General features: G+C 39.7%; 2 protein-coding genes across 4 annotated transcripts in view; both read right to left on the bottom strand.

Moving 5' to 3' along the window:
• The window catches only part of tfcp2l1 (transcription factor CP2-like 1), a 13,956-nt gene extending 10,639 nt beyond the window's left edge, over nt 1–3,317 (bottom strand). Inside the window, exons 1-3 of the mRNA XM_008286061.1 lie at nt 3,259–3,317; nt 2,600–2,748; nt 386–459 (exon numbers count right to left, since the gene is read on the bottom strand). Of these exons, the coding sequence (XP_008284283.1) occupies nt 386–459; nt 2,600–2,748; nt 3,259–3,317 (282 nt within the window). The remainder of the gene's footprint in view (nt 1–385; nt 460–2,599; nt 2,749–3,258) is intronic.
• Nucleotides 3,318–4,257: 940 nt separating this feature from the next.
• Nucleotides 4,258–26,390, bottom strand: part of clasp1a (cytoplasmic linker associated protein 1a) — a 91,973-nt gene continuing 69,840 nt past the window's right edge. Inside the window, exons 23-41 of one of the 3 annotated variants that reach the window (XM_008286057.1) lie at nt 25,968–26,071; nt 25,007–25,030; nt 24,191–24,435; nt 23,351–23,414; nt 23,156–23,158; nt 22,862–23,025; nt 22,471–22,549; nt 22,214–22,357; nt 21,406–21,501; nt 19,470–19,619; nt 16,246–16,352; nt 14,732–14,879; nt 13,117–13,363; nt 12,294–12,347; nt 11,084–11,274; nt 10,695–10,823; nt 9,242–9,448; nt 8,270–8,386; nt 4,258–6,881 (exon numbers count right to left, since the gene is read on the bottom strand). In XM_008286057.1, the coding sequence (XP_008284279.1) occupies nt 6,795–6,881; nt 8,270–8,386; nt 9,242–9,448; nt 10,695–10,823; nt 11,084–11,274; nt 12,294–12,347; nt 13,117–13,363; nt 14,732–14,879; nt 16,246–16,352; nt 19,470–19,619; nt 21,406–21,501; nt 22,214–22,357; nt 22,471–22,549; nt 22,862–23,025; nt 23,156–23,158; nt 23,351–23,414; nt 24,191–24,435; nt 25,007–25,030; nt 25,968–26,071 (2,360 nt within the window). In that variant the 3' untranslated portion in view covers nt 4,258–6,794. Of the gene's footprint in view, nt 6,882–8,269; nt 8,387–9,241; nt 9,449–10,694; nt 10,824–11,083; nt 11,278–12,293; nt 12,348–13,116; nt 13,364–14,731; nt 14,880–16,245; nt 16,353–19,469; nt 19,620–21,405; nt 21,502–22,213; nt 22,358–22,470; nt 22,550–22,861; nt 23,026–23,155; nt 23,159–23,350; nt 23,415–24,190; nt 24,436–25,006; nt 25,031–25,967; nt 26,072–26,390 lie in introns of all 3 variants that reach the window. The other 2 variants (XM_008286059.1, XM_008286060.1) reach the window with 2 other exon arrangements.

Raw genomic sequence — 26,390 nt, 5'->3', positions numbered from 1 at the left:
AATTTCAGTTAAAAAAAAACAACAAAAAAACAAAAAAACACTGTTCCCAGGAATAATAAAGGTTCAAAGATGCCCTTGTCTTTATGAAAAAACCCAGTAATGCAGATGAAAGCAGAGTTATGACCCCAATGGAGTGTGTGTATGCTGGAAACATGAAAGTAAGATGAGATGCATGTTTGTAAGGAGTTCATGTGAAGATAAGGGAAAAGGAAAGGTAAGTTTGGGTGATAGTACCAAGCTCTCCAAGGTCCACACCCCACCCAGAAGTGGAAGAGAGGGTTGAGGGACCTGCGATAAGCCAGGAAAGTGAGACTTGAAAAGAGATAAGAGAAGGAAGAAGTCACATGAAAGTCAAAAACAGACATAGGTAATACCGTATACCTACCTTTACATATTTGCTGCTTATATCTGTATACTCCACTAGTTTTCTGTTAAGCATACGGATTTCGTAGGACTGACCTACATTTTAAAACATTAAAAAAAAACCTGATTAAAATTGAAAAATGGGAAATCAGTCAATCAGAAAAGAGGGGAAGTGGAGATAGAAATTGAATCAAATTAGAAGCCTCTTAAGCCAGATATCAAGGCCAGCCACTACAAAACTTTTCCTTATCTCCATCCTGATCAAATACAATACATTAAGTTCAATATCACAAGTAAATATCATTTATATAGCCAATAAGGGACACTATATGGCTAACTATCAGTGCTTCTTTGGCCTAAAAGTAAGCTACAGACCCTGATGGCAATTAATTTCTGATCAAAACATGCCATCTTTACATTTTAATGTAATTGTTGGCCAGAAGTTGCATGTTACAGCAAGCTCACTTTCATTGTGGTTTTACTCCAAACAAATTACAGTAGAGCAGATAAGCAGGGCAAACTTGTAGAGACACAGAGGTAAATGAAGCACAAATAAAAAATGTCACTGTTCAACAAAAGAGACAGAAACAATCAGAAGGTTCCAGTGGTAGAAACTGATGTGAAGTAGAAAGCAAACATACAAACTGGAAAGGCAAAAGGATAAAAGAAAGAGAGGAGGGTGAATCAGATTACAAGATGAAAGTCAGACAAACTAACACTCATAGAAGCTCATGTTGCATGGATGAATCAATCAATCAGTGGAGAGCCTATATTTTATTAATATAATATACTTCAAATCTGACTACTAATTTAATTATTCAAAAGGCTCAAAGACACAGTATGTATGTAAATACATACACAGGAAATCTGCTTGTTACAGTCCACTCTATTAGCTACTACAGACAATAAATATGTAAGCCACAAAAGCCAAAAAGAATTTAAAAATATATACAAATTTGAGTTGCATAGTTAATAATGCCAGAATTTCCTCTATGGGGATCAAAAAATATCTTATCTTACAACGAAACCACTTCTGGATACTTCAAGCCAAAATTTCAACACAAAGAATTTAAAGTCTTCGTGTATGTGTTTGATTTACACTTTGAAATTTAACATTTTGAAAACTAAATTTAAAGTTTTTTTGTTTTGTTTTGTTTTGTTTTTTTACACAATTTAATTGATAAATTCAAGTTTTTAATATTAAAACATAACAGAAACTTGAATTGATCAAACCCTATTTAAATTGATTAAACTGCAATCCAAAAATTTAAATCAGATTTTTAAAAATCTTGTTACTTTTATTTAATTCAGATGGCATTGCAAATGAGGACAAATCAGTTTAGCCTGAATGGAATGAATCAGCTCTCTGTCCTATCAGATTATTTACTGACAGTCACAAGATCCCAATGAGAAAAGTTTGAGTGACTGGAAACCTCAAAATGACTTTGGAATGGATTGTCTAACCTACGTAAAGCTTTTGGACTTGCAAATTTTGGAGAAAACTTCAAAGATGAGAATAAAAATCACTTCAAGCTAAATAGAAGTTTGGCCAGTGTGACATATATGACATCACATTGAAAATCTCAAAATTTGGGCTTCTAGTCATGCAAAAATGAAAACATTGGAAATATTATCCAACCTCTGAGAAATTACATTATTCTATTTCATGGACCAAGTGATCTTTGACCAATCTGATAAAATAAGTCAATAATGAAAATGCTCATTAGTTGCAGTCTTGAGTTAATTTAACAATAAGTGACAGAGTATCTCCTAAAAAGAACGCTCAATATTTTGGCATTTCTTTGCTTCCATAGATCAGATAATTATTAGACCTAAAGTTCTGATACTGTCAGAACAAAGCTTTCTGTGAAAGAATCCCTAAAGGAAATCTCTGCAACTAACTTTTATCTGTGTCATAATTTATTATTCTACTGTAGAGCAAAACTATTTTGTTTTCTTAATGACTTTGCACACAAGTTTGTGTTGTTTGGCTTCTGGCACTGAGCAACAGCTGTGTATATTTGTTGCTGAGCTCAAGTCCCTCAAGACTGTAGGGACATCAGTTTAAATTAATTCATACACAACTCCAAAATTTAGCCTAATCCTGACTTATAATGAATTAGAAATCCCACGTCAGCAGGTTTCAGTTTAACACTGCTTCCACTGGGGGTGTATGTGGCAAAATGAGCTCCAGTCCAGTCATCATGGACATTAAACTAGCAGGACAGATAGCCACCTTGGTTGAGATAAGTGAGAGTCTCCTCCTGCTGTTTCACAGCTGGTGAAGTGGCTGCACACAGAATATACTGGAATGGGGTCCTTTTGGCACCACTTTCAGCCATAAGTCTGGCTTCTTCGTTCTTCAAGAAAGGCGCCAAAGCCTCTCTGAAAGAGATCAGAAGAGAAACAAATGAGCATGGGGATGATAAAGGCCATTGTTTTGTTTTGTTTTTTATCTAATCACTTCATCACAGGAACAAATGTGCCAAAGGTTGATGTTACAAAATAAAAGTTGTCATGTAGCACTTTTATTTCAAGAGTATTAGTTTGAAAAAAAAAAAAAAAGTTGTCCAATGGTCTGTCACTTTTAGTGTAAATGTGAATTTTGAGCGCAATGCTCCTTTAACACTTTAAACACATTTAAAATTTGAATTTCACCTGTAAGTTTAATATAAATAATAAAATAAAGTGCACAGAGCCAGAATCACTACAAATCTGCACATAACAAATAAGCTGTATGAACCATTCTTTGTCTCTTATATTCTTGAGCAAGTAAACTCACTGTTTTGCACCAACACTGACTGAACATATTTCAGATTTAGCTCCTTTTCTTTTCCAGTACAAGTGCACAAAACCCACATGTTTCTGAAGCTTGTCAGCATGGCTGTGCTTTACCTAATGTAACTAGCAGAGTGCTGGTGGTAGGACTCAGGCTGGGAATGGCAGAACAGCATATTTTCCAGTGCGGTGTCTTCTTGTATCCCAGGACCACAGAGAAGACGTGGAGACAGATGGAGCTAGCTTTGTGCCTGGTGGCTTCCTCAGATTTCAGCTCAGAGTGGTTTGCAGCCAAACCTTACTGCCCGCCTCTTATATTGTGTTGGTGATGTCATCGGGACTGCCATTAGCATACCTTGGGTGACCTTTGAGAGGCGGAGTGAGCAGGCACACCTCCCACTAGCAGCATCTAGTTTGGTTGATGCATTAATAGCAGCTTCTCTTGATCGGTTGTTGACACTTCCAACAGTAGGGCCCGAAAGCTGAACTTACGGTAATGATGTTCGGAGGAAAATTGAGGAAAAGAAACACAAAAATGGGGTGTCGAGAAAGAAAGAGAAAGGGCATGTAGCTTTCAGATGAACAAGACTGATCACCCTGCACAGCTTTGTGTAACTACATGTCTGAGAAGTGTCGTAGAGCAGATACTTACAATTTGTAAGCAGCTAACCTCACATCACTAAATAGTTAGATGAAAAATAAAACGACTGCTGTGAATGCGAAAGTAATTCGTGGCTTTACATCTTGGTCCCAGAATTCACTCTTCAGTTTAACATGTGAGCAACCAGGTTGAGTACAAACCCCTGCAGCTGCTGGACTGCTGTCCAGTCTCTTCCCAGCTCCTCAGAAGGTAGAGATTAGGGGCAGGTCATCTCAAAGTCTGTTCAGGTTAATGTTTATACAGAGCCGCTAAGAACACATCAGCGCTTGATGGATGAGCTTGTAAATGGATGGACAACCGAGCAAAATTACTACCGGTCCTCCTGTGGAAGCCAAGGTTCAACCTGCGAGGAGAAGAAAAAGGATAGGATATACAAACTTTGATGAAGTCTTTTAATCTTCTAACACTAGACTGATTAATAAAGTGAAATCGTGGGTGAACAGCCAGAAAACAGATCGGTTCTCAGTTTGTTTATTTCTGGAGCAAACAGTTTCTTTACATTGTTGCAAATCTATCACAGGTGGATGTTAACAAAAAAACCCTTCTGTACAATTTAACATGAGAGAAAATAAAATAAGATCAAATAAAATATATAAATACAGGTATGAATATTACATGGCCGATTGACACAAAAGAAAGAGTGTACAGTTGAACATGCATAGTGAACAGTTTGTTTCTAGGACCAGGCTGGACGCCGCCTCCTCGGCTGCCAGTTTCTAGGTTATAGCAGATTATAGTGACCGGCAGTTTGGTAAACCTTCCTCCACAGATCTGCTTTAACAGAGAGAAGCTCGGCCAATTAAACGGTCAGAAGCTGTTGAGGAGATTTGGATGAAAGAAACTTCAAGAGAGGCATTTAACAGAGTGTGCAGGGCGGCATGTTGCTGTAATCATTTTCAGTACCAATACTCAGCAAGTTACAACGTAAATATGTAAATTCTGTACATTCATTTACTTAAATAACCATAATTGGCCCATTCTCAGCAGATTCCCTAAATGAGAACACCCAATCACTAGAAGTCCCACATTAGACTCCGGCTGTCTCCAAGCCAAAATCAGGAATAATCATTCTTACTAATTTGCTAGAAGTCAGCATATGAGATATGAGAATTTTAGAAAATCAATGAGTCTAATCCTCTCCTACAGTAGATTAACTGTACCCTGATAAACCAAATCATATCCAATAATGTCGGGAAAAACTGTCTCCAATCAAGGACCCATGTAGCGTCTCAGAGCAGGAATCCAACATTTTAAAGCTTTTTGATACCTCAAAGGTAAGATTTTTCAAAATTCTCCACCTGAATACTTCTAACAACTTAAACATATCAAACACAAAGGTTTGGTCAACAGTGTTTGCTCCATGTTGTACCTTTTACATATGAGTTAATGCGACTTGCTCCTCTCCTGGAACATGAAATCACAGATGAGTAACCTGATGATGTTACAAGTGCACTTAACAGCCTAAAACCTGGGCCCTTCAAAACAGCACAAAGTTGACAAGTGCTGCAGGTTACATGCAAGCTATTTTGCTAACGTGCAAAAAAGTTAGATAATCAACCTGTTCGCGTTTCATTTTTTTTGACATTATGTAAAATTTTATGAAGCAGTGGTCAAAAAGTGTATGTACAAAATACCTTTATCAGTAGATTTGCGGTTATTGCGGAAGCTGTGTGTACGTGAAGGGAAACTGAAGGAGATCAGAGGAAACAATTAATACTGGATTTGCATCATCGCAGGTCAAGAACACCGCCATGATCTGTTTTCCTGCGGATTCACATTTTTTTGAGAGCAAACAGATACAGTGCTGTACATTCCATTCACTCTCGGCAGTCCAGTCAAGAAACATAAGCGTGTAAAGTGAATAAGGCTTGGCAAAGTCTTTCTGACTGTCTCCGATCGCTGGTCTCTCTCCCAACTCCATGTCTGTGGTATTTACAAAGGACTTCCTCTTCATACACAGGGAGTATCTGAACGTGCTCAGACTGAACAGCAGCCTGGCAGGTTTACAGGGAAGGTGACACAAATTGGCAACATTTTTTTCAAAAAGTTTCAGAACTTAATGCAGAAAGCTTAGTGTGAAAATACAGGCATCACAACCTTTCATGGGCTCAGCTTCTACTTTTTTGCTGATTGTGAATTTGAAGCCTAATGTAGCCATTTTTAATTGTGCAGTTTATCAGCAGTCTCATATTTTGTACCTCAAACTAAAGATCTGCACACAATTTGAAGGATTGTCAATTATGTGGCTGAAAAGTTGAGTAAACCACGGACTTTTTGAAAAGGGGATTTCATGTATTAAGCCACTCTTAAGAACAAATGAGCATAAAAAATTCTTACAATCGATGGACAGGCTTCCATGAGCCATATCCCAAACCTAAGTATCAACTAAAAATGTTCATACAGAACTTTCTTTTTCTGTCACATTTCTGTTCTTTTCTTGAGATATTTGTTTTTTATGCTCCCCAAAACAGAATTCATTGAAAAACTTCTGGGCTTGTTACCATCACTGGGCCAGCCAAATGACATTTCATCCCAAACTGTAGCTGATTTGACAGAAATTTCTGTGTGACAACATTCCTCCACTTTGATGTGAGTACTTCACAACATCGTGTGACAACGTATAACAAATCTGAGGGTTCATGGAGAAACAGGCTTCCATTGACAAAAGGGGGTGTTGAGATGGTGGGATTCATGGAGGAAGAGAAAGTGCCATTTCCAAAAACTCTAAATGCGTTGATTCCCTCCCCACCGGTCTAAAACCAATACAGCAGTTACATTCAAATGTTTCTAGAGCAGAGGTGGGCTGGAGGAATTGAACTAAACACCAATTCAGTTGACAAAGTCCCTTGGAAACAGGAGAAAAGCATAGCACAGCTTTAAATATGATGAGGAGAGGAAGCTCAGAGAGGGAGAGTCTGAAAGAAGCACAGCTTTGTCCTGGAAATTCTTGAATACCGTTCATCCACAGGTTTCCACATGAAACCTCCCGATATTAACTGTGAGAGGAGACATCAGAGGAACTGCTGCTATTGCTGTTGGTCGTTTGGGCACGCTTGATGTACAGGTTCAGTAACTTCATCTGCAAACAAACAAAGTCATGAGATGTTAATGGCAAATGAAAACATGTATGCTGAAGAGGAAAATCAGATCTGGTGAACATTCAGGATTCTTTAAGAGAACCTTGTTTAGAAAAAGTAACATTTCTTGAACATGTGTCAAACTAACTGGTAAGAAGTAAATAATTAACTTCATCCTTTACTGTACACAGAGCGAATTTTGCAAATTTTGCAAAGTGAAATACTAGACATTTCCTTTTGAAAGTTAAGAACATTTGAAGTAAGCCTTTGGGAAACAAAAAACACTTAAAAAAAAAACACAATTGCAAATGAGACATGTTTCTATTAAATGCTTTCAAATGAATAAACTAGACTGTTCTCAGAATTTGGCGGTACAGGCCATGTTACGCATGGCTGTAGTTAACAGAAGACGCTGCAAACAAAACTGGGAAAAAATGGTTTGTGAACCATCAAAAAAACTTGAAGAACAAGAAAAGCTACTTTGGCCACCTTCAGGAATTGTTTTCTGTTGGGAAGCTTGTAATTATTCTTTCATATCAGCCGGTACTGACCATGTTTGCTTAAACAGCTGCTCAGTCGAGGGTCAGTCACTGTTCGTGAAGTCAAAACGTATTCAGGAAAGCTGTCTGCATCGTTCATTACAAGCCCAAACTCTGTGCAACAAAGTCAACAACTGCCTCCAGCGAGTGTTAAACTTTTTTTTTTTTAATTGTTGGAGTTTTTATTGTAGTTTGTGGTTTCCATTAAGTTGTTGTAATACAAGACTTTAAAATGTGCATTAAAAAGTGTTGTAGAAAACAACATGTGACATTTAAATTCATGACATCATTCAAATGAAAAATAATTAGCACTGATATTTGATGTTTGGATATTTTGCATTGTCTATATGTATGCCTTAGTGACGATTGCAAGGTTTTATGGTCTACTCTTGTGTATTCAGTTGGACACTTTTTTATAGGAATTTTTTTTGTTTTATTTTTTTCAGATTTCATAAGAAAACAGTAGAAAATGAAATTTAAAAAGACTAGCTGTATCTACTGTAAGTTATGTTTTCACTAAGACTGGCCACATCTCACAGTCCAACTTGAGAATGCAACGGTGCATCCTGAACCACGTTCAGATGCTATATAGATCCCAGGTGGGGGCGGGGGTGGTTAGGGGAGGGTCCCTCCAGTAAGGTGAACCTGACCTTCAAACCTCAACCCTTACATAACTCAAGGACACATGTAGTGAATGTAGGGCAAATACGAGCCTGCGCTTTACAATTGGACAACCGGTTGGAACAAGCTGAGAAACAACAACATGGGAAGATGATAAGGCTGTGCGTCTGTTGAAGAAGTTTTGGTAATCAAGTGTGTGTGTGTGAAGACTTGTTGTCGGCGGTCAATACCTTGCTGCCCGTGAGCTGTGCCAGGTGGGGTTTAAGCTCCTCGCCAATCACAGAGTAGATAGCCACCAGACAGAACACACTGGCCTTGCGAACGCTGCTCTCTGTGTTGTCATAGCCCTGCAAAGAGACAAGGCAGCATCAGTCTCCACGCACACACGCACGTACACATGCATAGACACACATGCAGGGTCAGCAGGAACGTGGGAGGAGTCGCAAAGAGTGCAGAGTGCACGCAAACATTTCCAGGGACAAATAAGGCAAATATTTCCCAGTGTCCAAATATGAACATTGTCCAAATATGCCTTTTTGGAGCCGACAAGGATGTTGCTGCTCTGTCTGGCCCCAGAAAGCCCTGCTGTTCTTTAATTTCAAAGGTTTAAACAAAGAAAAGCATTTAAAACTGCTGTCTAGCAAAGTACAGTTGTGAACACAAGTTTACACACACTTGTAAAGACCATGTGTATCACGGCAGTCTTCAGTTTCCTGTAACTCTTTCTTTTCTATGATGGAATGACTGACTGTGTCTTTGTCACAAAATACAATCATGCATTTTAGTGCTTTTGAAAAATTTATTATGAGTCTTCTGGAAATATGGCAAAATCTGCTGTGTGAAAAATAGACACAGAGCAACTTAAATGATCTGTTTTGGTAATGTAGAAAGGTTTGTTAATTCAATTTTCTTCATGGCATGGCCTCTTAACTTCTCATGAGTGATAAAGATTGACTACTGGTGCTGACTTTTCTGAGCCAATTCAAATAAGGCATGGTCTTTACAAGTATATATACATTTTTGTTCACAACTGTATGTTCATTCAATTTCTTAAAAGTGTGTATTATTCAACAATTTTGTAAGTTTAGAAAAAAAATTACTTCAATCTTAAATTTCACTTCTATGTAAAAAAAAACAAACAAAAAACAACAACAAAAAAACTCATCTAAACTAAAAGCCTGTATCTTGTTTTAGACTCAGACCTGCAGGAGTCCAGGGATTATGTCGGGCAGCAGTTGCAGTAATGAATCCTTAGCGATGCGTTCAATGACTTTGGTTTGCATCTTGATGGCAGCCAGGTTGATGGGGTAGTCGGCTGTCTGCACAATAGGACACAACACCTTGATGCATTGCTCCGGGTGGATGGAGCCGGCAAGGGTGGATGCCGCTTCCTCGGCTGCACGGACCACCTAAAGCATGTCACATAAACATTACCATCATTTGTATAATGTGGGGGGAAAAAAACCACTGAAATATTGCATTTCTGAATTTAGAGAGCTGATCGGTGGGTGACAACTGACGTCCTGATGAAAATAGCAAGAGGGCTCCTCCTTGTACAAACCTCCGATTAGACTTTAATATAGAAAGCAATGTCCCTACCAGACTATGATACAAGCACAGGATATTTAATAATCTGTACACCCACAGTTATAGACAATTATACACAGTGAAAGGCGTACCAGTATCCCTGCAGGGTCAGCAGGGATACCTGAATCCCTCTGGAATCCCTCAGCCTAAGAAATCAACATAGAAATGTATTCAGGCTCATCAAGCGGATGATCCTGAGTACACTTTGTACTCTGGATGTTGCATTTGTTGTGGATTAGTTTAATTTGTTGTCTGCTTTTGAACTTTGGTTCTGTGGATTATTAATGATCTGGAAGTTTCATCTGAGGTTAGTCTCAATGTTTATTTTGTGTATTTTATGTTCAATTTGTTATCAGCATGTGATCTTTGTTTACGTAGTCTGTGTACCCCGCTGCACACCTGACCAACATGGCAGGGAAATTTCTCAGCAGCCCTGAGTAACTCCCAGGGTTTCTCCTGTTTGATCCTCAGTTAAGGGTCAAAGGTTGGAGATATTGGTTTCAGCTATTGCTATTCTCATACTGATAACCACAAAATATGTATGTGCTGATTCCAGTTTTTTTTCTTGATTGTAAAATAACTCATCAAAAAAATTCTACTTTTGTTTATTCCTTTTTTATGACTTCTAGCAGTATAATGTTGCTTTGCTGCACAACAGACATTTTTGAGTTCTCTCTCATTCTAGCCAAGGGTGTACCATTTTCACGGAGGTACAGAACTTCTCATAGTTCAGAGAGCTAACATAGTAAAATTATGTTTTCCTTTGGACATAAACCCCACTACTATTTAAACCTTCACAAGTGGACAGGCAGTTATTTTTCTTGTGAGAAAGAGATTTGAGAGACCAAAAAGAGAGCTAATCAGTGAATGAATATTTGACTCACATTCATCAGGTGAACACATGACACCAAATGAATGTTAGTGTTGCTCAATATCTGCCAGATGTTGTCTTTATAAACATATTAGACATACTACTACGTTAGTGTTCAGCGTGTTCTCCTGGGTCCAAGTGAAAAAAAAATCAAATACTGCAACAGATTACTGTCAGTTTTGCTGCCAAAGCCGTACCTCCTTGTGAGAGTCTTTGTGAGCCTCCAGTGTCTTCATGATAGTTAGCTCAGCATAGTTCTTAAAGCGGGCTGGTTGGTTCCTCAAAATTTCTTTGAGCACACGCAAGGCCAGGGCTCGGATGGTGTGCTGCAGGAAACAGTAGCACAAGAAGTCAGTTAAAAGTAAAAATGTTTAACAATTTAGAATTTGAGTTTTTGATCAATATCCACACATGCATACATTCGGATTCTTCAGATTACCACGAGTGGTTCTCACTTATGTCTGCTAAACTCAGTGGTACTCAATATACTCCAAACATGAATATTCACAGTGCTACTGCACAATAATTAGCAAACCTCTAAAAGAGTGTACACACAATCAGTCATTTGAGCCATCAGATAACATACATCTTTATCACCCAGTGTCTCCAGCAGGAGGAGGAGGATGGTTTTGAAGTGTTCATCCCACACAGCCAGGCTGTCTTCTCGTGCAATCTTAAGCAACTCCACCAGGGCGCCTTTACGCTCCTCAGAACGCTCGTTGTGATTGGACAGTTCCTTCAGCAGATCAGCCACCAGGTCTGAGTGGTCCTGACCAACTGCTTGCCAAGAGATGATGAGAGTGATGAATTAAACATCAAATTGCACCAAAAATTGCAATCAAAATCAATCCAATCTTAGCATTATCTATTTTTTCAAGATTAAAAGAAAACAGACGGCATTTGTACCAGTTTCCACTTTATATAATTCTACTACAAAAGTTTCTGTCATATCAAAATGGAAAATACAACCAATTTCAATTTGAAAATACAGACTTTTACGTATTTAGAGGAAACTGCACTTTTGAGAGTGAATGCAAGATGGCTTAGCATTCTAAGATGAAAACACAGCTCTGGAAGTATGCCATGAATACCTAAAGTTGCAGCACTCTGGGCATTATGTGTGTCATTTTAGAAATGAGTTTTGTAGCCTAAATTTAAAAAAATAAAAATAAAAAATCAGATTTTGACACAAAATGTATAAAAATTTGTGCCAAGTAAAATGAATGTAGATATATACAGTAGAGAAATGATGTACAACTTTATTGCCGGCTGTGACGTTATTTACTTTTAATTTCTTTTTCTTTTCTTTGTTTTTTTTTAACTTTTATTTTCAATAGTTGCCTCATGTCATGTTGAACAAAATATACTTTATCACTGTGCTATAGATGTTAGTATGTTAGGCTACTACCATTTAATGTATTTTGGAGATGTCAATGTCTCGATATTCAGTTGTTCACAATATGTTATTGATTAGGTCATAAGCCCGATCTCTACAGATGAAATAAAGATAGCTTTATAATCACCCAAACATTCAGTTCATTACTAAGAATGCCACCACTATAAAAAGCATCCACCCGCCAGCTAGATCTGTACTACAGACAGGATAGGATGGACTTAGTCAGCACTCAGGCATTAGGTGGAGTTAAAAGAAGTTAGAAGACCATGAAGAAAAGACGAAGGGAATTGAGAGAGCCGAGTGAATAATGCAAACATAGACAATGGGTGGCAATGGCAGTCAGAAAGTCATCAGGTCTGTCAATGGGTCTCAGACAGTCAGGTAGGGTCGGCATTTTTACCAGGGAAGACCTTGGGGAGTGTCATCTTGTTTTCACCAATTTCCTGACGGCGGCCTGGAGAGGAGGGGGGTGCAGGAGGGATGAAGGTGGAGGTTGGGAATAGAGGGGACACAGGAGGGTGTAGAGAAAAGGATGTGATGACAACAACAACTGAAGCAGAGACTGGCTAACAGAGGAGCTGCAGACTCACATACACCTGTGTTTGTGGTGAACATTATGCAGAGAAAGTCTCACCTGTTTGTTCGATAGCTTGTGTAAACTTGTGTCAGCTTGCATAAAGACAATGTTTGCCCATCTAATTCAAAGAAGACTATACACAATACTTGACACAATTTTGGTGGAGGAAATTTCTTGTTTCCAGTCTGAACATCGTCGCTCTTTTTGTGTTGTCAAGTCAAGACATGACATGGTCTCATTACAGGATGGAGGAAAAGGAGAATTTTCATGAAAATTATAAAGAAAAAAATCTATTTCTTCAGTTCCTACAATATATAACCCATAAAGATTGAAAAATAATATCAGTTGTTTATGGGGCAATTCAATATACTATGCAAGAAATTTCGTATACTGCAGCCGTCCAACAGTAATGCCTTCCATTATGTAATAAAACCATAATTTAAGGACCATGTGTAAGACAGTTTCAGAACATTTGGTACATGTGATATGTTTATACAACAGGTCAGTAGATTAAAACCACTTTGTTTTAGAAAAAGAAAGCTCCTAAAACTTTAAATATTTGTGCTTGATATCATTTTGTGTGCAGTAAACTGTGATATTGAAGTCTGCTGCAAAAACACAGTGTTGTGGTTGTGCTATCACTCACAGTCACGGAACTGCTCCACATCATCATCAAAGACGGCCTCCTTCAGGGCACTCTTGTCATAGGTGCAGATGGTTTCTCCGTAGCCATATGGAGCGAACTCACGACTCCGTGGCCCAGAGAAAGAGCGTGGTGATGGTGTGTTTAGCAGTGATGTCTTGTTGTCCAAGGCAGTGCGACCTCCTTCCACCATTTCTAAGCCCAAGCGGGCATCAGAACCAGGAGATGATGCTACTCCTTCCCTCCCTGCCTGAAAGATGGGAAGGAGGAAGGGAGGAGGGAGAAGAACTTTTATTTATAGGTTTCAATCTCCTTTATCAATAACAATTTCCTCCATATCTTTTATGGTAAATGGTAAATAGTAAATGGTCTGCACGTATACAGCACTTTTCTACCTCAGTGGTACTCATAAGTGCTTTACAGCTTTTTTCTCATTCACCAATTCACACACATTCATACACCAATGGTGACAAAGCTGCCATGCAAGCCAAGCAAATTCGGATTCAGTGTCTTGCCCAAGGACACTTCGACTGTGGAGGGGCGGAGGATCGATCCAACAACCTTGCGATTAGAGGACAACCGCTCTACCACCTGAGCCACAGCCGCCCTAAACAGTAGTGTTTTAAAACAGTACTTTTTTACCATTCAGAGCTTGTACAATTCTACGATTTCCATATAATTCTAAATGACTCTAAGTTTCAGCTCATAGGACTTGTTAACATCCCTAGTAATTAGCACTTCCTGGATTTGAGTTGAAAGAGGGAAGAGGGGAGTAGGGGAAGAAGGTGAAGAGGAGAGGAGGGTGAAAGAAGAGGGGAGGAGGTCGCTTCCATTGGAGTTCTAAGTAGAGTTCAAAGGATTTAAGTGGAGGACGAGTAACAACGTCATCAGGGACATCAGGTGGGCACCCTCCTTCACCGGTGTTTCGCTGATAGGCCCACAACACCTCCAGAGGGCTCAACGGTACCACCTGGCGTCCCAGGTGAGCCCCCTTCTGCTTCTACTCCTCTCTACTGAGCTTTGTGACCCAGTTGGTGTCCTTTCTTTTTATCCAAATCCACCTGCTGCTTTGCTCTGCTGCCTCAGACAATGATCTGATGGCTTTCCTGAGGGCCTGTCCCTTAACTCACACCCCCTTCAGGAGCATGGTTGTGGATGTGGCCACAAATCCTCTGCACCCAACCTCTACCGGGAGCACCTGTGTGCGGCAGCCTTTTTGTTGTGCCTCAAAAGCTAAGTCGGTGTACTTCCGCTTTTTTCATTCATACGCTTCACTCACTGCAGCCTCCCACGTTACAGCTAGCTCCACGATGAACAGGGATTTCTGTGAGATTGGTGTTCAAGATCTCATTTGGAAACTTACGTCGCTGATCATATATGGGCAATTTTAGTATTGTTTGAAGCCTTAAAAAAATTGTAAATGCATACTTTAAAATACAGACTGGGAAAATTAAGTGACAATTTCTTAACTTTTTTTCCATTTCCAAAAACACAGTTCTTACATTTAAATTAAATAAACTTCAGTCAAAATATTTAATGCATAGTTCAACCAACTGGTTTCCTGATGCAAGCAGAAATCTTCAGGGAAATGATCTTGGATGACAAGCTCATTACTTACTGCATCATCCCTCTTTCCCTCCCTTCGGATTGGCTCATTGAGGTCCTCCTGGCTCCGGTAGCTGAAGCTCTGGATGGCCTCAGTGACACCGCGAAGCGAGCTGTAGATCTCTTCCGAATTCATGTTCTCTGTGTCATATTCCATCATGCTAACAGAGACACAAACAGAAAGAAATGCACACGTTTATATATAAGTGTGTATCAGAATCAGATACACAGCATGAATTTGCACACATACACATACAAAGTGCTTTAGTATTGCTTTTGGCAGGCAAACAGATTAGTATTGAGAGAGCGAAAGGTTAGGACTTATGAAAACCTTAAGTGTGGCTTTTTATGGATTTCACTCACTGCTGCATTGTGTTTCCATTTTATTAGAAATGATGGTCAGTACGAAACTGACATATGAGCAAAATAAAAATAAGATCTTAACTGGTTCAGACAAAGGAAGACTGGATACAGAAAAGGATCATGGTGTGGCCTTGTGAAGGGCATAATCTCCTGTGTCTCAGCCCGCCTCATTACCTGGGTGAGTATGCTCTGCGCAGGACCCTTAGGGAGGGGGCAGCAGGGGTGGAGTGAGGCGGAGGAGGAGGAGGAGGGGCAGGGGGGTGCTTTGACAGTCCGTCGACACCCCAACCCCATAACCGACTGTTGCCACAGCACGGCCGGGAGGGAAGGACGGACAGACAGGAGTGAGAAAGTGGGGCAAGGTGGATGGAAATTGACAACACAAGGAGACAACGAGAGGAGGAAAAAGAGAAAAACAACAAGAGTGCAGAAAGAGAAGAGACACAAAGAAACTAGTCTGAGCTTTAGGGTTAAGGGAAAGTGTTAATTTAAAGGAGAGCACCGGAAACGAGCAGAAACCCACAAAGTCTGTTTGTTTTTTCCAAATAAAAGTTTTTCCCATCGTGAGTGACAGGGCTTTTTTTTTTTTTGGATGACAGTTATCTCAACACAAAATGTACTGCAGGTCAATTACAGTAATCAGTCAGAGATCTACGAACTTCTGAATCAGAGTTTATGGGCTTCTGCTAGCAGATAAAAGGACGGTAAAGGTGAAGTGCATCAGCTGAATGAGCTGCTCAGTTTGAAAGATTTAAGCTTTGTTATTGAGAACTGGCTGCAACAATCTGCTACAGGAGCCAGTAAACAGTTCTTCCCTGCTTTTCATATTAGATAACAGCCTGATATGTGACAACTTGAAAGAGCCCTTTGTCAACTGTTTCACAGCAACAATTGTGTCACATATTTTGTCAAGTAGGTAGGAGGTGTTTTGTAAGTAGTATTTGACTTTTGGACTTTCTATCTGTGCATATGGATGAAATATATGTTGCAATCTCTTGGAGCAACTCACTCAGTGTAACACCTCTACCAACCCACCTGCGTTAGTTTGGCTACAAATGACAGATCATGACAGCAGCCGTATCCACATGGTTAAACCATAGCCGTGCATTAAGACAACAGGTGTGTTATACAGTGGACAACAATTTGATAACAGCAATTAGCTACCTTGGAGACAGTCCTCCGTGGGAACAGTTTGTTGGTGAGGTGAGAGGGCTGGTTCTGCTGGGAGTGTGGCGTTGTGGCGTCCGGCCAATGGTGTTACTCGGAGATCCCTGGAAATCAAGGAAATAAAATCTAATTAAAGCCGCAAGCGGTGATGGACGGGTCCTCGCCGTACGATTGTCGACTGTGGAGTACGTTGGGGTGTGGTGCAAACGTCCTCCGGGCGGGACTGTGATTCGGCGTGTCGCGTTTCGGGCAGATCGGAGCATGTGTGGCGTAGATAGGAGCCCATTCCTGTTTAGTGGCAAGCCGCGGCGGTGTGCGTGTTGGACGTGGCGGAAACGCGCTCCGGCTGAGACTTGGAGCACGCGTGTAAAGCTTTAGGCCGATTGGAGCACACACAGGCCAGTAACACAGCATGTCTCATATTATGGCGTGTTATGGCGTACGGGTCACCATTTCCATGGCGTCAGACTTTAGCAGACCGCTTTGGTAACTTTAATCACCACCTCCTGTAGTTTGTGCTGGTCAAATTTCAGGTGTGTATGACCTTCCCTGTAGGAGGAGATAGAGTTTGAAAATGGCCAAAAATGGCGGGAAATCGCCAAAATTCTCACAGTTTTTTTCAAAATGGCGGACTTCTTGTTGGGTTTAGGGCTTGCCGCTGATTGATTTTTTTGTGCGTCCTCACTTCCTACATATGCCCACCGAATTTTGTAGGTGTAGGTGAAACAACCTTCCGACGGGACTCCATTGAACGGCGGAAACACAGTGAAAATGCGCAAAATGGCCTTTCATCTACATTGCACGGACCGGCATTTCCACGCCGTCAGATTTATGCGGAGCGTTTTGACAACTTTTAATCACCACATCCTGTAGTTTGTGCTGGTGAAATTTCAGGTGTGTACAACATAACCCCTTGGAGGAGATCATTGTGAAACTGGCCAAAAATAGCAAAAATCGCCCGGCATGCTCGCCGTTTTTCCAAAATGTCGGATTTCGTACTGGGTTTACGGAAAAGTGCTAATGGACTTTTTGTGCATCACGACCTGCTACATATGTGTACCGATGTTCCTACCTCTTAAGTCAAACGTAGCCGCGATGGGACTCTGTTGAAATATTGTAGGGGGCGCAGATGAGCCGTGTTGCATTTTAGAGCTTGGAGCTGGTTGACTTTTTTGTTTCCGCTGACCTGCTCTATATGCCTACCAAACTGCGTAGGTGTTGAGCAGGGGTCAGCAACCCGCGGCTCTGGAGCCGCATGCCGCTCTTTCATACCTTTGCTGCAGCTCCTTGTGGCTTCAGAAAATAAATGAGCATTTAACTTAAATTTATTTTTTTCAGTTCGTTAGTTTATAAAATGCAATTCTGAATTTGAAGATTATGGTTATCTTGTAAGATTAAAATAAGATGTGTTCAATTGTTTTTTTTGTTGCTCAAAATATGCGTCACACTTGCCGATGTGTGATACCCACCGGCATGCACAGTGTTGCCAACTTGGTGACTTTCTCCCTAAATCTGGTAACTTTCCAAATCCTCCTGCGACTTTTTTTTTTGGTTTTTTTTGTCAAAAGTGACTAGGGACAAATCTAGCGACTCTTTCTGGTGTTAATGAAGATTTTTCTGGTGTTTTGGAGACTCTGATGTGAAAACACGTATCGTTCTGCAGTTACTATCGTCAGTGAGCAGCAGGTGCTGCCCTGAGCTCCTCCAGTCCCAAAGCGCTCACAGGTAGTCAGGAGTCTGGTCAGCAGTCCCAGCTGCAGTCAGCAGGACAACCAGATGTCAGTTTTACTTTGCTGCAGGTGGATAATTTAAGTTTGGCTTTCTATTTCATAAATACAAGGAGGACTCAAATAGACATTGAGTATTTTATTTGAAAGTAACATTCAACCCAGCGTCTTTTTTTTCAGTGTTCAAAATGTTTTTGTAGCATGCAGAAATAAAATTTCATTTTCTCTGTCGTAGTTCCCTAATTTTATAAATGCAACACACTATACTTTTTTTTTTTTTTTTTTTTAAATATATAGCATTAACTTAAAAACGATATATGCTATCTGTGTTATCCTTATTTTAGAAGTCAAAAGGATTTTGTGGCTCACGGTGTTTTCTTTTCTGTGGGAAACAGGTCCAAATGGCTCTGACTATTGAAGGTTGCCGACCCCAGTCTAGACCAAATGTACTTGTGACAGGAGTACGTTGAAATTTTCAAGGGGGCGCTGTGGAGGAGCCATTTTGTCATTTCCATGCCCATTTTCATTGTGACATGAATTTCGGTCACCGTGCGAATGTGTGTGTAAGTTTTCGTACATGTATAGGCCCTCAAAAACGGGTTTATTGATGGTGAAAAATAATAATAACAACAATCACAAGGGCTTCAATAGGGTCCTTGCACTGGTCGTGCTCAGGCCCTAAATATGGCTAGCCCCAGTATGTGATGGTTCTCCTGAACTAATGGTCTGTTAGAACTAATGAATATCATCAAACTAAAAATATCATCACCTTTTGAGGTCAGATATATCATTTTCCATCCAGGGCTGCATTATATGGGTAACAACTGGCATTGCATTGTTTAGTTTTTCTGTGACATATATTGTGCTATATTTAAAAAAGACAAGAAAAATACAGGAATTATCTCCAGATTACTTAAATATCTCTATTTAGAAAAAAAAAAATCTAGAATGACTGGTGTGATTTTGTAGGCAAGTGCATCAAAATTTGTATTCTTTTTTAAATAGTTGAAAGGCCAGCAAAAGTTGCTGCACACTTCTGACAGGGGATCTGTTTTGATTATCCTTTCTGTAGCTGAAGTGTTTCGATATAACTGATGCTCTGTCTTTCTTCTCAGTGTTTCTCTACTGCTTCTCACTTATTTTGCTGTGCACACGTGGAGTCTGCATACTAACAAACTCTGTGTCTTGTAAATAAAGTAAAACAAAAAAAAACAACTCTTGTTTTTTAAGAACCCTTAAATCAGAGTAAATCATGATTTGTCAGACAGACTTCTATTGTAGCTTAGTCGTGGAAAATGAGAACCATTTGAGTTTTCTTCTTATTTCAAGCAGCAAAAAAAGTTGCAACATGATGTGTTTGAGTCAGTTTGCCTTACTTCAATGCTCCTGCAATCTTACTCTAGCACATGAGTGCAATGTAATTTCAGTGCTGAAACAATTTATTGTGCAGCCCTATTTTCATCCCAGTGAAATCATAAAATAAATTTGACTTACCACGCTGCTGCTGGTATTGCTTGAGTTTTTCAAGTGGTTGTGCAGAAGTTTAGTGGCTCCATCCTGAAAGGTTTTGGGCAAGGCTCCCAGCAGCATGGTGAACTCTGGGGTGTTGAGCTCAAACAAGGCAATCAGCACCACCTGAGCTGCCTACAGGTAGTGTAGCACAACAGGTTAGGAAAGATCAAACAACACCGGAGAAAGTTCAAGATGGTTTTCTTGGTTTCAGAGTTACTTTGGCCATATTTTTTCAAACAATAATTTCACCAGAGTAAGATTCGTAGTTTGAAAGATTAAAAAAATAAACACAAATCCACAAATTCCTACATGGCCAGCATCAATAAAACCATAGAAGACTATAATTTGATGCAAAGGTTATTGCCAGTAAAGGCCAGAACAATTCTGAACCCATGAAAACCAACTTTTCAACTGCACAGTGCATTGCTTGGTGGACTAACGTACGCACTAACCTGTAGAAAGAAAGTTATTCAATGGTGAATGTTGAGAGATGCATTGAGTGGCAAACTAAAGAAGAACAAGTCTTCAGAGACATTGTCGTTATATCAACGTTACAACATGCAAGTGAGTACAGACAAACTTAAAAGACCTCTGGAAAGTGCTGGTTTGTTATTGTCACTGGGAAACACAAATTAATAACAGAATAAAGACAACAGTTTGGCTTGTAACAGTTTGGCTCATCATGAAGCAAAAATCTATACAACATAAACTAAAAAAATCTTTTTGTCTGAAATGGTCTATTTTAGTTGATATGTGAGGGCCTCCAGTGCACTTTTTCTAATAAGCAATAGAAATGTGCCAACCCAGAACCAGTTTTGTTGTGTTCATTTATCAGCTATGTTTACAGGATTGGGGACCAGCACTGCATATAATAATCAAAACAAAACAAAAAAATAGTTGATTTCTGTTCTTGTGGGTGTTTTTTTTTTTTTTCCTTTCCTGTTTTCTTGTGGCAATAATATATTTTAAGACTGCCATCAGGGTGCCCATAATGCCGAAGGTGGTGTAAATGTAAAGTTGTATGTTGTAATATGAGTAAGTTTAGCTGACTTTTCTACCTAAGCTATGACTCTGAAAGTCACTGGCTAAACAAGTGAATCAAAAGCACTGAACAGGCTTTTTAAAAAAAATTTTTTTTTTAAAGATGTTTTTTTTTTGGCTTTTCTGCCTTTAATGATAGTGACAGTGAAGACAGACAGAGAAACGTGGGGAAGAGAGTGGGGGAATGACATGCAGCAAATGAGCAGCTGGCTGGAATCAAACCATGGCCGCTGCGTCGGGGACTAAAGCCCCTATACATGGGTCACCCACCCTACCCGCCGAGCTATCTGGGCACCCCACTGAACAGGCTTTTATTCGTCCATTTGTGAGGGATACACTTCAGTTATTTAGTAACATCTGGCTCTTAGTTTCATGGAGTTTGCGCTCATTGTATGTTGATTTAAACAAAACACTACTATCAATGTATATTTTTAAAAATGGTATTGATCCCCCCTGTAGAAAAAGAAAAACATGCAGGTATGCGGGAGGCTGACAGGTTGTTAGTGAGTCAAACAGACAAAATGTGTTAGGCACACAGTAGTGACGAAAAAGCATTCCTATCAATGTTGAGCATTAAAATGAAAGAAACCATACAAATTCATTCAAAGCAACAAGCCTTCCTGAAATGTGTGGGAATACCGAAGGTTAAACTCAAGTTTTTCCTGGTTGCACAACAAGCTCAATCTATTTGGTGAGTGATCAATTTGCAAGGCAAACACTGCTTTTAATTTGTTACAGCAAAACAGTTGGAGCATAAATGGTGAGTGAGAGATGCGAAACTCTGTTTTCACAGTCTTGAAGGTTGGTGGTTAGGCACCGAGCAGGCGGGACATTGCGTGCTTGTTGTGTTGTGATAGGCTACTGGAGCGGGCTCTACCTGCTTACACCTTTCTTCCTGGTTGCCCTCAGTGGACAGTAAGGCTGCAGTACTGGACCTGCCAGCTAGCTCTTCGCTCACCCAGTTATGAAGGGTCTGGAGCACAGCAGAATGGGCATTACAGCATGACACAAGTTCTCCACCATCATGTGTGGATGAACACAGAACCAATCTTTGATAGCAACCTGGTACAGTCCATTATGATGTGGATTAGTCTTAACAGAAAATGCTGCTGACACACCTATTCTATTCTCATAAATTTATTTATTGCTTGCCTGAAGGAAGCACGGCCCTGATTTGGAACTAGGTGAGGATTTAATTTGGAAGAAGATCAGTGGAAAAACAAACAGTCAGGAACACAGCGGGAGAACATATGACGCGCATCAGACAAGGGAAAGATAATGGGCCGTTGACCCAAGGCCATCCACATGGAGAGTGCCTATTATCAAAGTTTACAACTGCTGCAAGACAAACACTACAGGCTGAAGAATTGAAATGAAAAAAAAAAAAAATGCAGAGGTATACAACATGCCATTGACTGTCAGGTAAATTCTGACTGTCAAGGAAAAAAGGTTTTCTTGAGGAACAATGGATTGCTTCTGCAAAGAAACCTTTTAAAGTCAACTTAAAGTTTACTATACATTTTAAGTCTCAAAGAATAAGCTTTGCAATTAGTTTTCTCACACACTTGATAAGGTATTACAACAGTTTAGTATTGCATATTGTGGGTCAGACAAAGAAAAAAGAATAATTAAAGCTAGCTGATGTTTTGGTCTCAGAGCAGATTCAACACAGAGAGCTGACCTACCTTCCTGACATCAGAACTTTTGGGTTCAGTGGTCCAAGTAATGATGCGAGACACTGCCAGTCGTGTCTCGCTGGAGTTAACGAAGTCTGTGGGGTCCATCTGCCGAGCCAGAGACTCTATGTACTTTAAAATGGCCACCTTCACCTGTGGAAAACACAAATTTTTGGTCACTTGTCTAACTGGTCACATAACTAATATCAATTAAACTGATGGATCAAAATCATTTTGCCCTCAAACAGAGTCAATCTTTGCTTTACCTTGAGGTTTGGTGTCTGAGTCTGATCCACAATAAACCTCATCAGAATGTTGAACTGCTGATCAAATGGGAAGGACTCCCTAACATAGACAAAGACAAGAGAAGTTAGCTTTGCCCTTGATATTACCCTGTAGTCTGCTAGAAAACTACATAAAAAGCTGAGAATAAATCAGATAGAATTGAGAAATGACTGAGTGTTTGTCTCTTAAACAGATGTCACTCCAAGGGTTAACCAAGTAACTCAAGTTTACATTACATCCTAACCAAATTATTAACTCATTTTCTGTAGCATGGAATGCCCCCTCCATCCACTAGAGATGAACAGCCATTTATCTTTGCTATCTCTCCCCTCTCTGTGCCCTGAACAGCCTTGTTGGTGCTTCATTTCAGACCTTGTGACATCCAGGGCCTTCTGGACTTTGGCCTGGACTGATCCCAGCAGGTCTGCCCCCATCTTCTTCAGCAGCTGGGTGAGCAGGACAAAAAGCCAGTCCTGCAAGTCTTCCCTGTGTACTGTGATGAAGTCCACAAGAGTCTCCAGGAACATGCTGAACACCTGAGAACATATGTGCAGTTCAAACATTTACTTCAAAAGCACTGCTTTCTTTAAGAAAAAGAAAAAAAAGTTCAGTCAGATTTTGGTTAATGCCTGTGTGTCTAGAATATGCACTGAATAGCACACTTACTCTCTGTTGGTAAATCCACAGCAAGGCAGACCATGCGACAAGAGACACTTCATTAGTACCAAATAAGTCACAGTATACAAGCATAATGTACAGGAGCACCATCATTCATTGGTTTGTTTTGGATACCATGCATTTACATGAAAGTCACTGTTAATCCAAATCATTCTTTAGTTTTTGAAGTGGATATTTTTTTACCTTGCTGTGCGGATCTGCAAACATCCTCGTGAAGATCTCACAAAGTCTCTTCAGCTCCACTCGACTGTATTGAACAAAAAGCACAACGCAACAAATCAGGACAGCATGACCTTGCATGCTCATCATATGGACAGTTATTTCATCTGTAGCTGTTGTGACCTACTGGTAGTACTGGTTCCTGGTTAGAGTGTCTAGTGCAGAATATCCTGTATTTCACAATGCTTAAAATTCCAACAATTAGTTAAATTCTAGAGAACAGCAATACATATTTTATTTCCCGACTCCTCCCATAAAGTTAATCCTGCCCAAATGGGGCTTTAGGGGATCTTTCTTATCACCATAATTTTCCATTTTTGAAATACTTGTTTTCATCTTTGTTCCTCGACTACAGTAAAGAGTAACTAGACTCAGGCCAGAGTCCACTTTGTGTTGCCACAAACTGGCCACAGAAAACCAAAGCTCACAGTTTCAGTGTGGCATTATGTTTTACATAGGCTGAACTCTGGACAATGCTCAGACATGATTTGTTGGACATGATTCTTTAGACATTGTCCAGAACTCTGAGTAGAGCATGCAGGAGGCAAGACATAACACACATCAGCATGCACACTCCCTTGTTATGACTTCCCTACTCTATTCACACATGGCTTCATCGGACATTACACTTTATATTTTATACTGACTTTATGTGAGGGAGGTGGTGGGGTAAAGTCTGTTTAGTACCTGGTAAAGCTGATTTTTTTTTATATTTATGTACAGCTCCTCTGGATAATGTGTAAAAAATTTCAAGGCTGCAGTGCATATGTGAAAACCGCTACAGACTTATGAGCTTAAACCCACCTCAGTATTCTTTGGCTTTTGAGGAGGTTCTGCAAGCCCAACAGACCCTCCTTCCTCTCTGACCAGTTGGAGCTGGCACAATGGTTCAAGACTTCTGCCACATCCTCTGTCTGGCGCAGATAATGAGGGATGCCTCCATTTCGTGAGCCATATGAGCGCTCCGAGCATGCGCTAGATGCATCACTGTTGGCATCGTCATCGGAGTACATCCCCGGTGATTCATATCTCCTCCTCAGTGGCTTCCTCTGTTGGAGAAAGAAGAGCATCGGGGACATATCAGACCCACAGTATGGCATCTAAATATTAACCAACCTTTAAACAAACTCTCATTGTTGAGACAAGGGTGCCAGTTGCATCTGGTAGCCATGCAGTTTTCTCTACAGTAACATAAAATGTACAAATCAAGTTGTATTCTGTGGATATTTATGCGTAGATTTTTTACATACACGGGTATGGTATGTGGTGCACAATTCCTCAGTTAAAAATTAAAGAAATCCTTTTCTGTTTGTTTTAATATCAAAAGCTGGCCAAGCAGTGCCACAAGTAAGCAAAGGTCTAAAGAACTAATGATGCAGTGCAATGGGGAACATGTCAACAGAAGAGCATATTTAAACTCATATGAATTATGTACCAGTTAGGTTTAACATATTTTTATCACAAAACAGTTTTTGCTGGGGTACCATATACGCACACATCTGGGATGCGATGGACATAAACATTCAAGGTAAAACAGAGCGAAGCTGCATTATTGTTTTCTGAACTGTATTAGTGCGTGAGGGCATGGATGTATGAACAGTATGTAAAATGACCAACTACCTTATTCCTGGAGTCTCCTAATAGCTGAAATGGTAACAAACCACCAAGAGGGAAAGAGGAGAGAGGGAAGGTTTAAAGGAGGAATAAAGAACAAGTACAATCCTTCTGGGTATGCAAAAGACATGTGACTAGACTGTCGATGTTACAACTGATCTAAACGATTTTATTGGTGCTGATATTCTGAATAAAGGTCAAAATGAAGAAGTATGTTAACATTTTGATTTATCTTTTACACCAAAGTCATATTCATGCATAGGCACTCATTTTGTCTGCTTTAGCAATCAAGCAAGTTTTTGCTGTTTAGGGTAACAAAATACTTAAAAATAATAGTGTAATGAGTGTGTGTAAAACTTCCTTGACTTAACTTGGTTTCAGGGCTAAACAACTTGGGGAAAAATGTCATGAGATTTTTCTGACAGATATTGTGATTTGATTTGCAACATAATATACTTAAAGTCAAACTTCACTTTAATATTAACTGAGTAACAGATTAAAAACCATGAAAAGCTTAACTGAAGGACACACACAAGTTGGGCTGCATGAGTTTGTAAAACCACTGACACGAAAGTCTTGTGGAAATCAAATATTCACAATGTAAACTGTCAGAAAATGGTGTCTGTCACAGTTTCCCCGTGGCAAACACTTGGTAAAATATGCAGATATTTGATTTACAATCAAAATCTTCACAAGAGAGGATCTAGAAATTCAGCACTTGAAAATTGTGCTGAATAAATGAGTAATGAGCAACCTTTGCAATTTGCTAATTGCATTGTTTCAAATTGTAAGTTGAAATCACTCAATTGCTCAGCACTACATGGTTTGCCGCCACACTTTAAGAAAGCATTTAAGTAATCTAAAACACCTTTTTCAATGATCACAGAAACCTTGACTTGACTTCTCCCCTCTCAAAAATAACAGATTTATTAACATTTGCCTCCTCTAAACTTCCACATCAACCTACCAGTGCATCAGCAACTGCTGCCTCCACCTCAGTGCCAGTGTTAAGGACCCGCATGGCATTAACTGACGCAGAAATTCTTGCTTGGTGAATCAAACCATATCGGTCTAAAGACAAAGCAGGGAGAGAAAAAGGTAGAGAAAATGGTGAGTGAAGCTTTATAACATGATAAATGTGGTTATCATAACTTACCTGCTTATTTTTTTTTTTGAAACCATAAAGATAAAGCATTTAGTATTTTGTGACACATTTCAACATAAAGCAAGATGCTATAAATTAATAGCTGAAAAGATCATTGAAGAGACTGACTCCAACCATCAGAAGTTTAAATGTAAAGCAACATGTTACAAAAGAAAAATGCAAATAGCTGGTTACAATATCCTTTGGGGAAAAAACACAGGCATGCATTGCAGCAATTGTATGCCA

The sequence above is a fragment of the Stegastes partitus genome, unplaced genomic scaffold (genome assembly GCF_000690725.1).
Source record: "Stegastes partitus isolate 25-593 unplaced genomic scaffold, Stegastes_partitus-1.0.2 Scaffold429, whole genome shotgun sequence".
In the NCBI taxonomy this organism is placed as follows: Eukaryota; Metazoa; Chordata; class Actinopteri; family Pomacentridae; genus Stegastes; species Stegastes partitus.
Note: the sequence above shows the minus strand (reverse complement) of the source record. Positions and strands in the feature narration are given on the sequence as shown.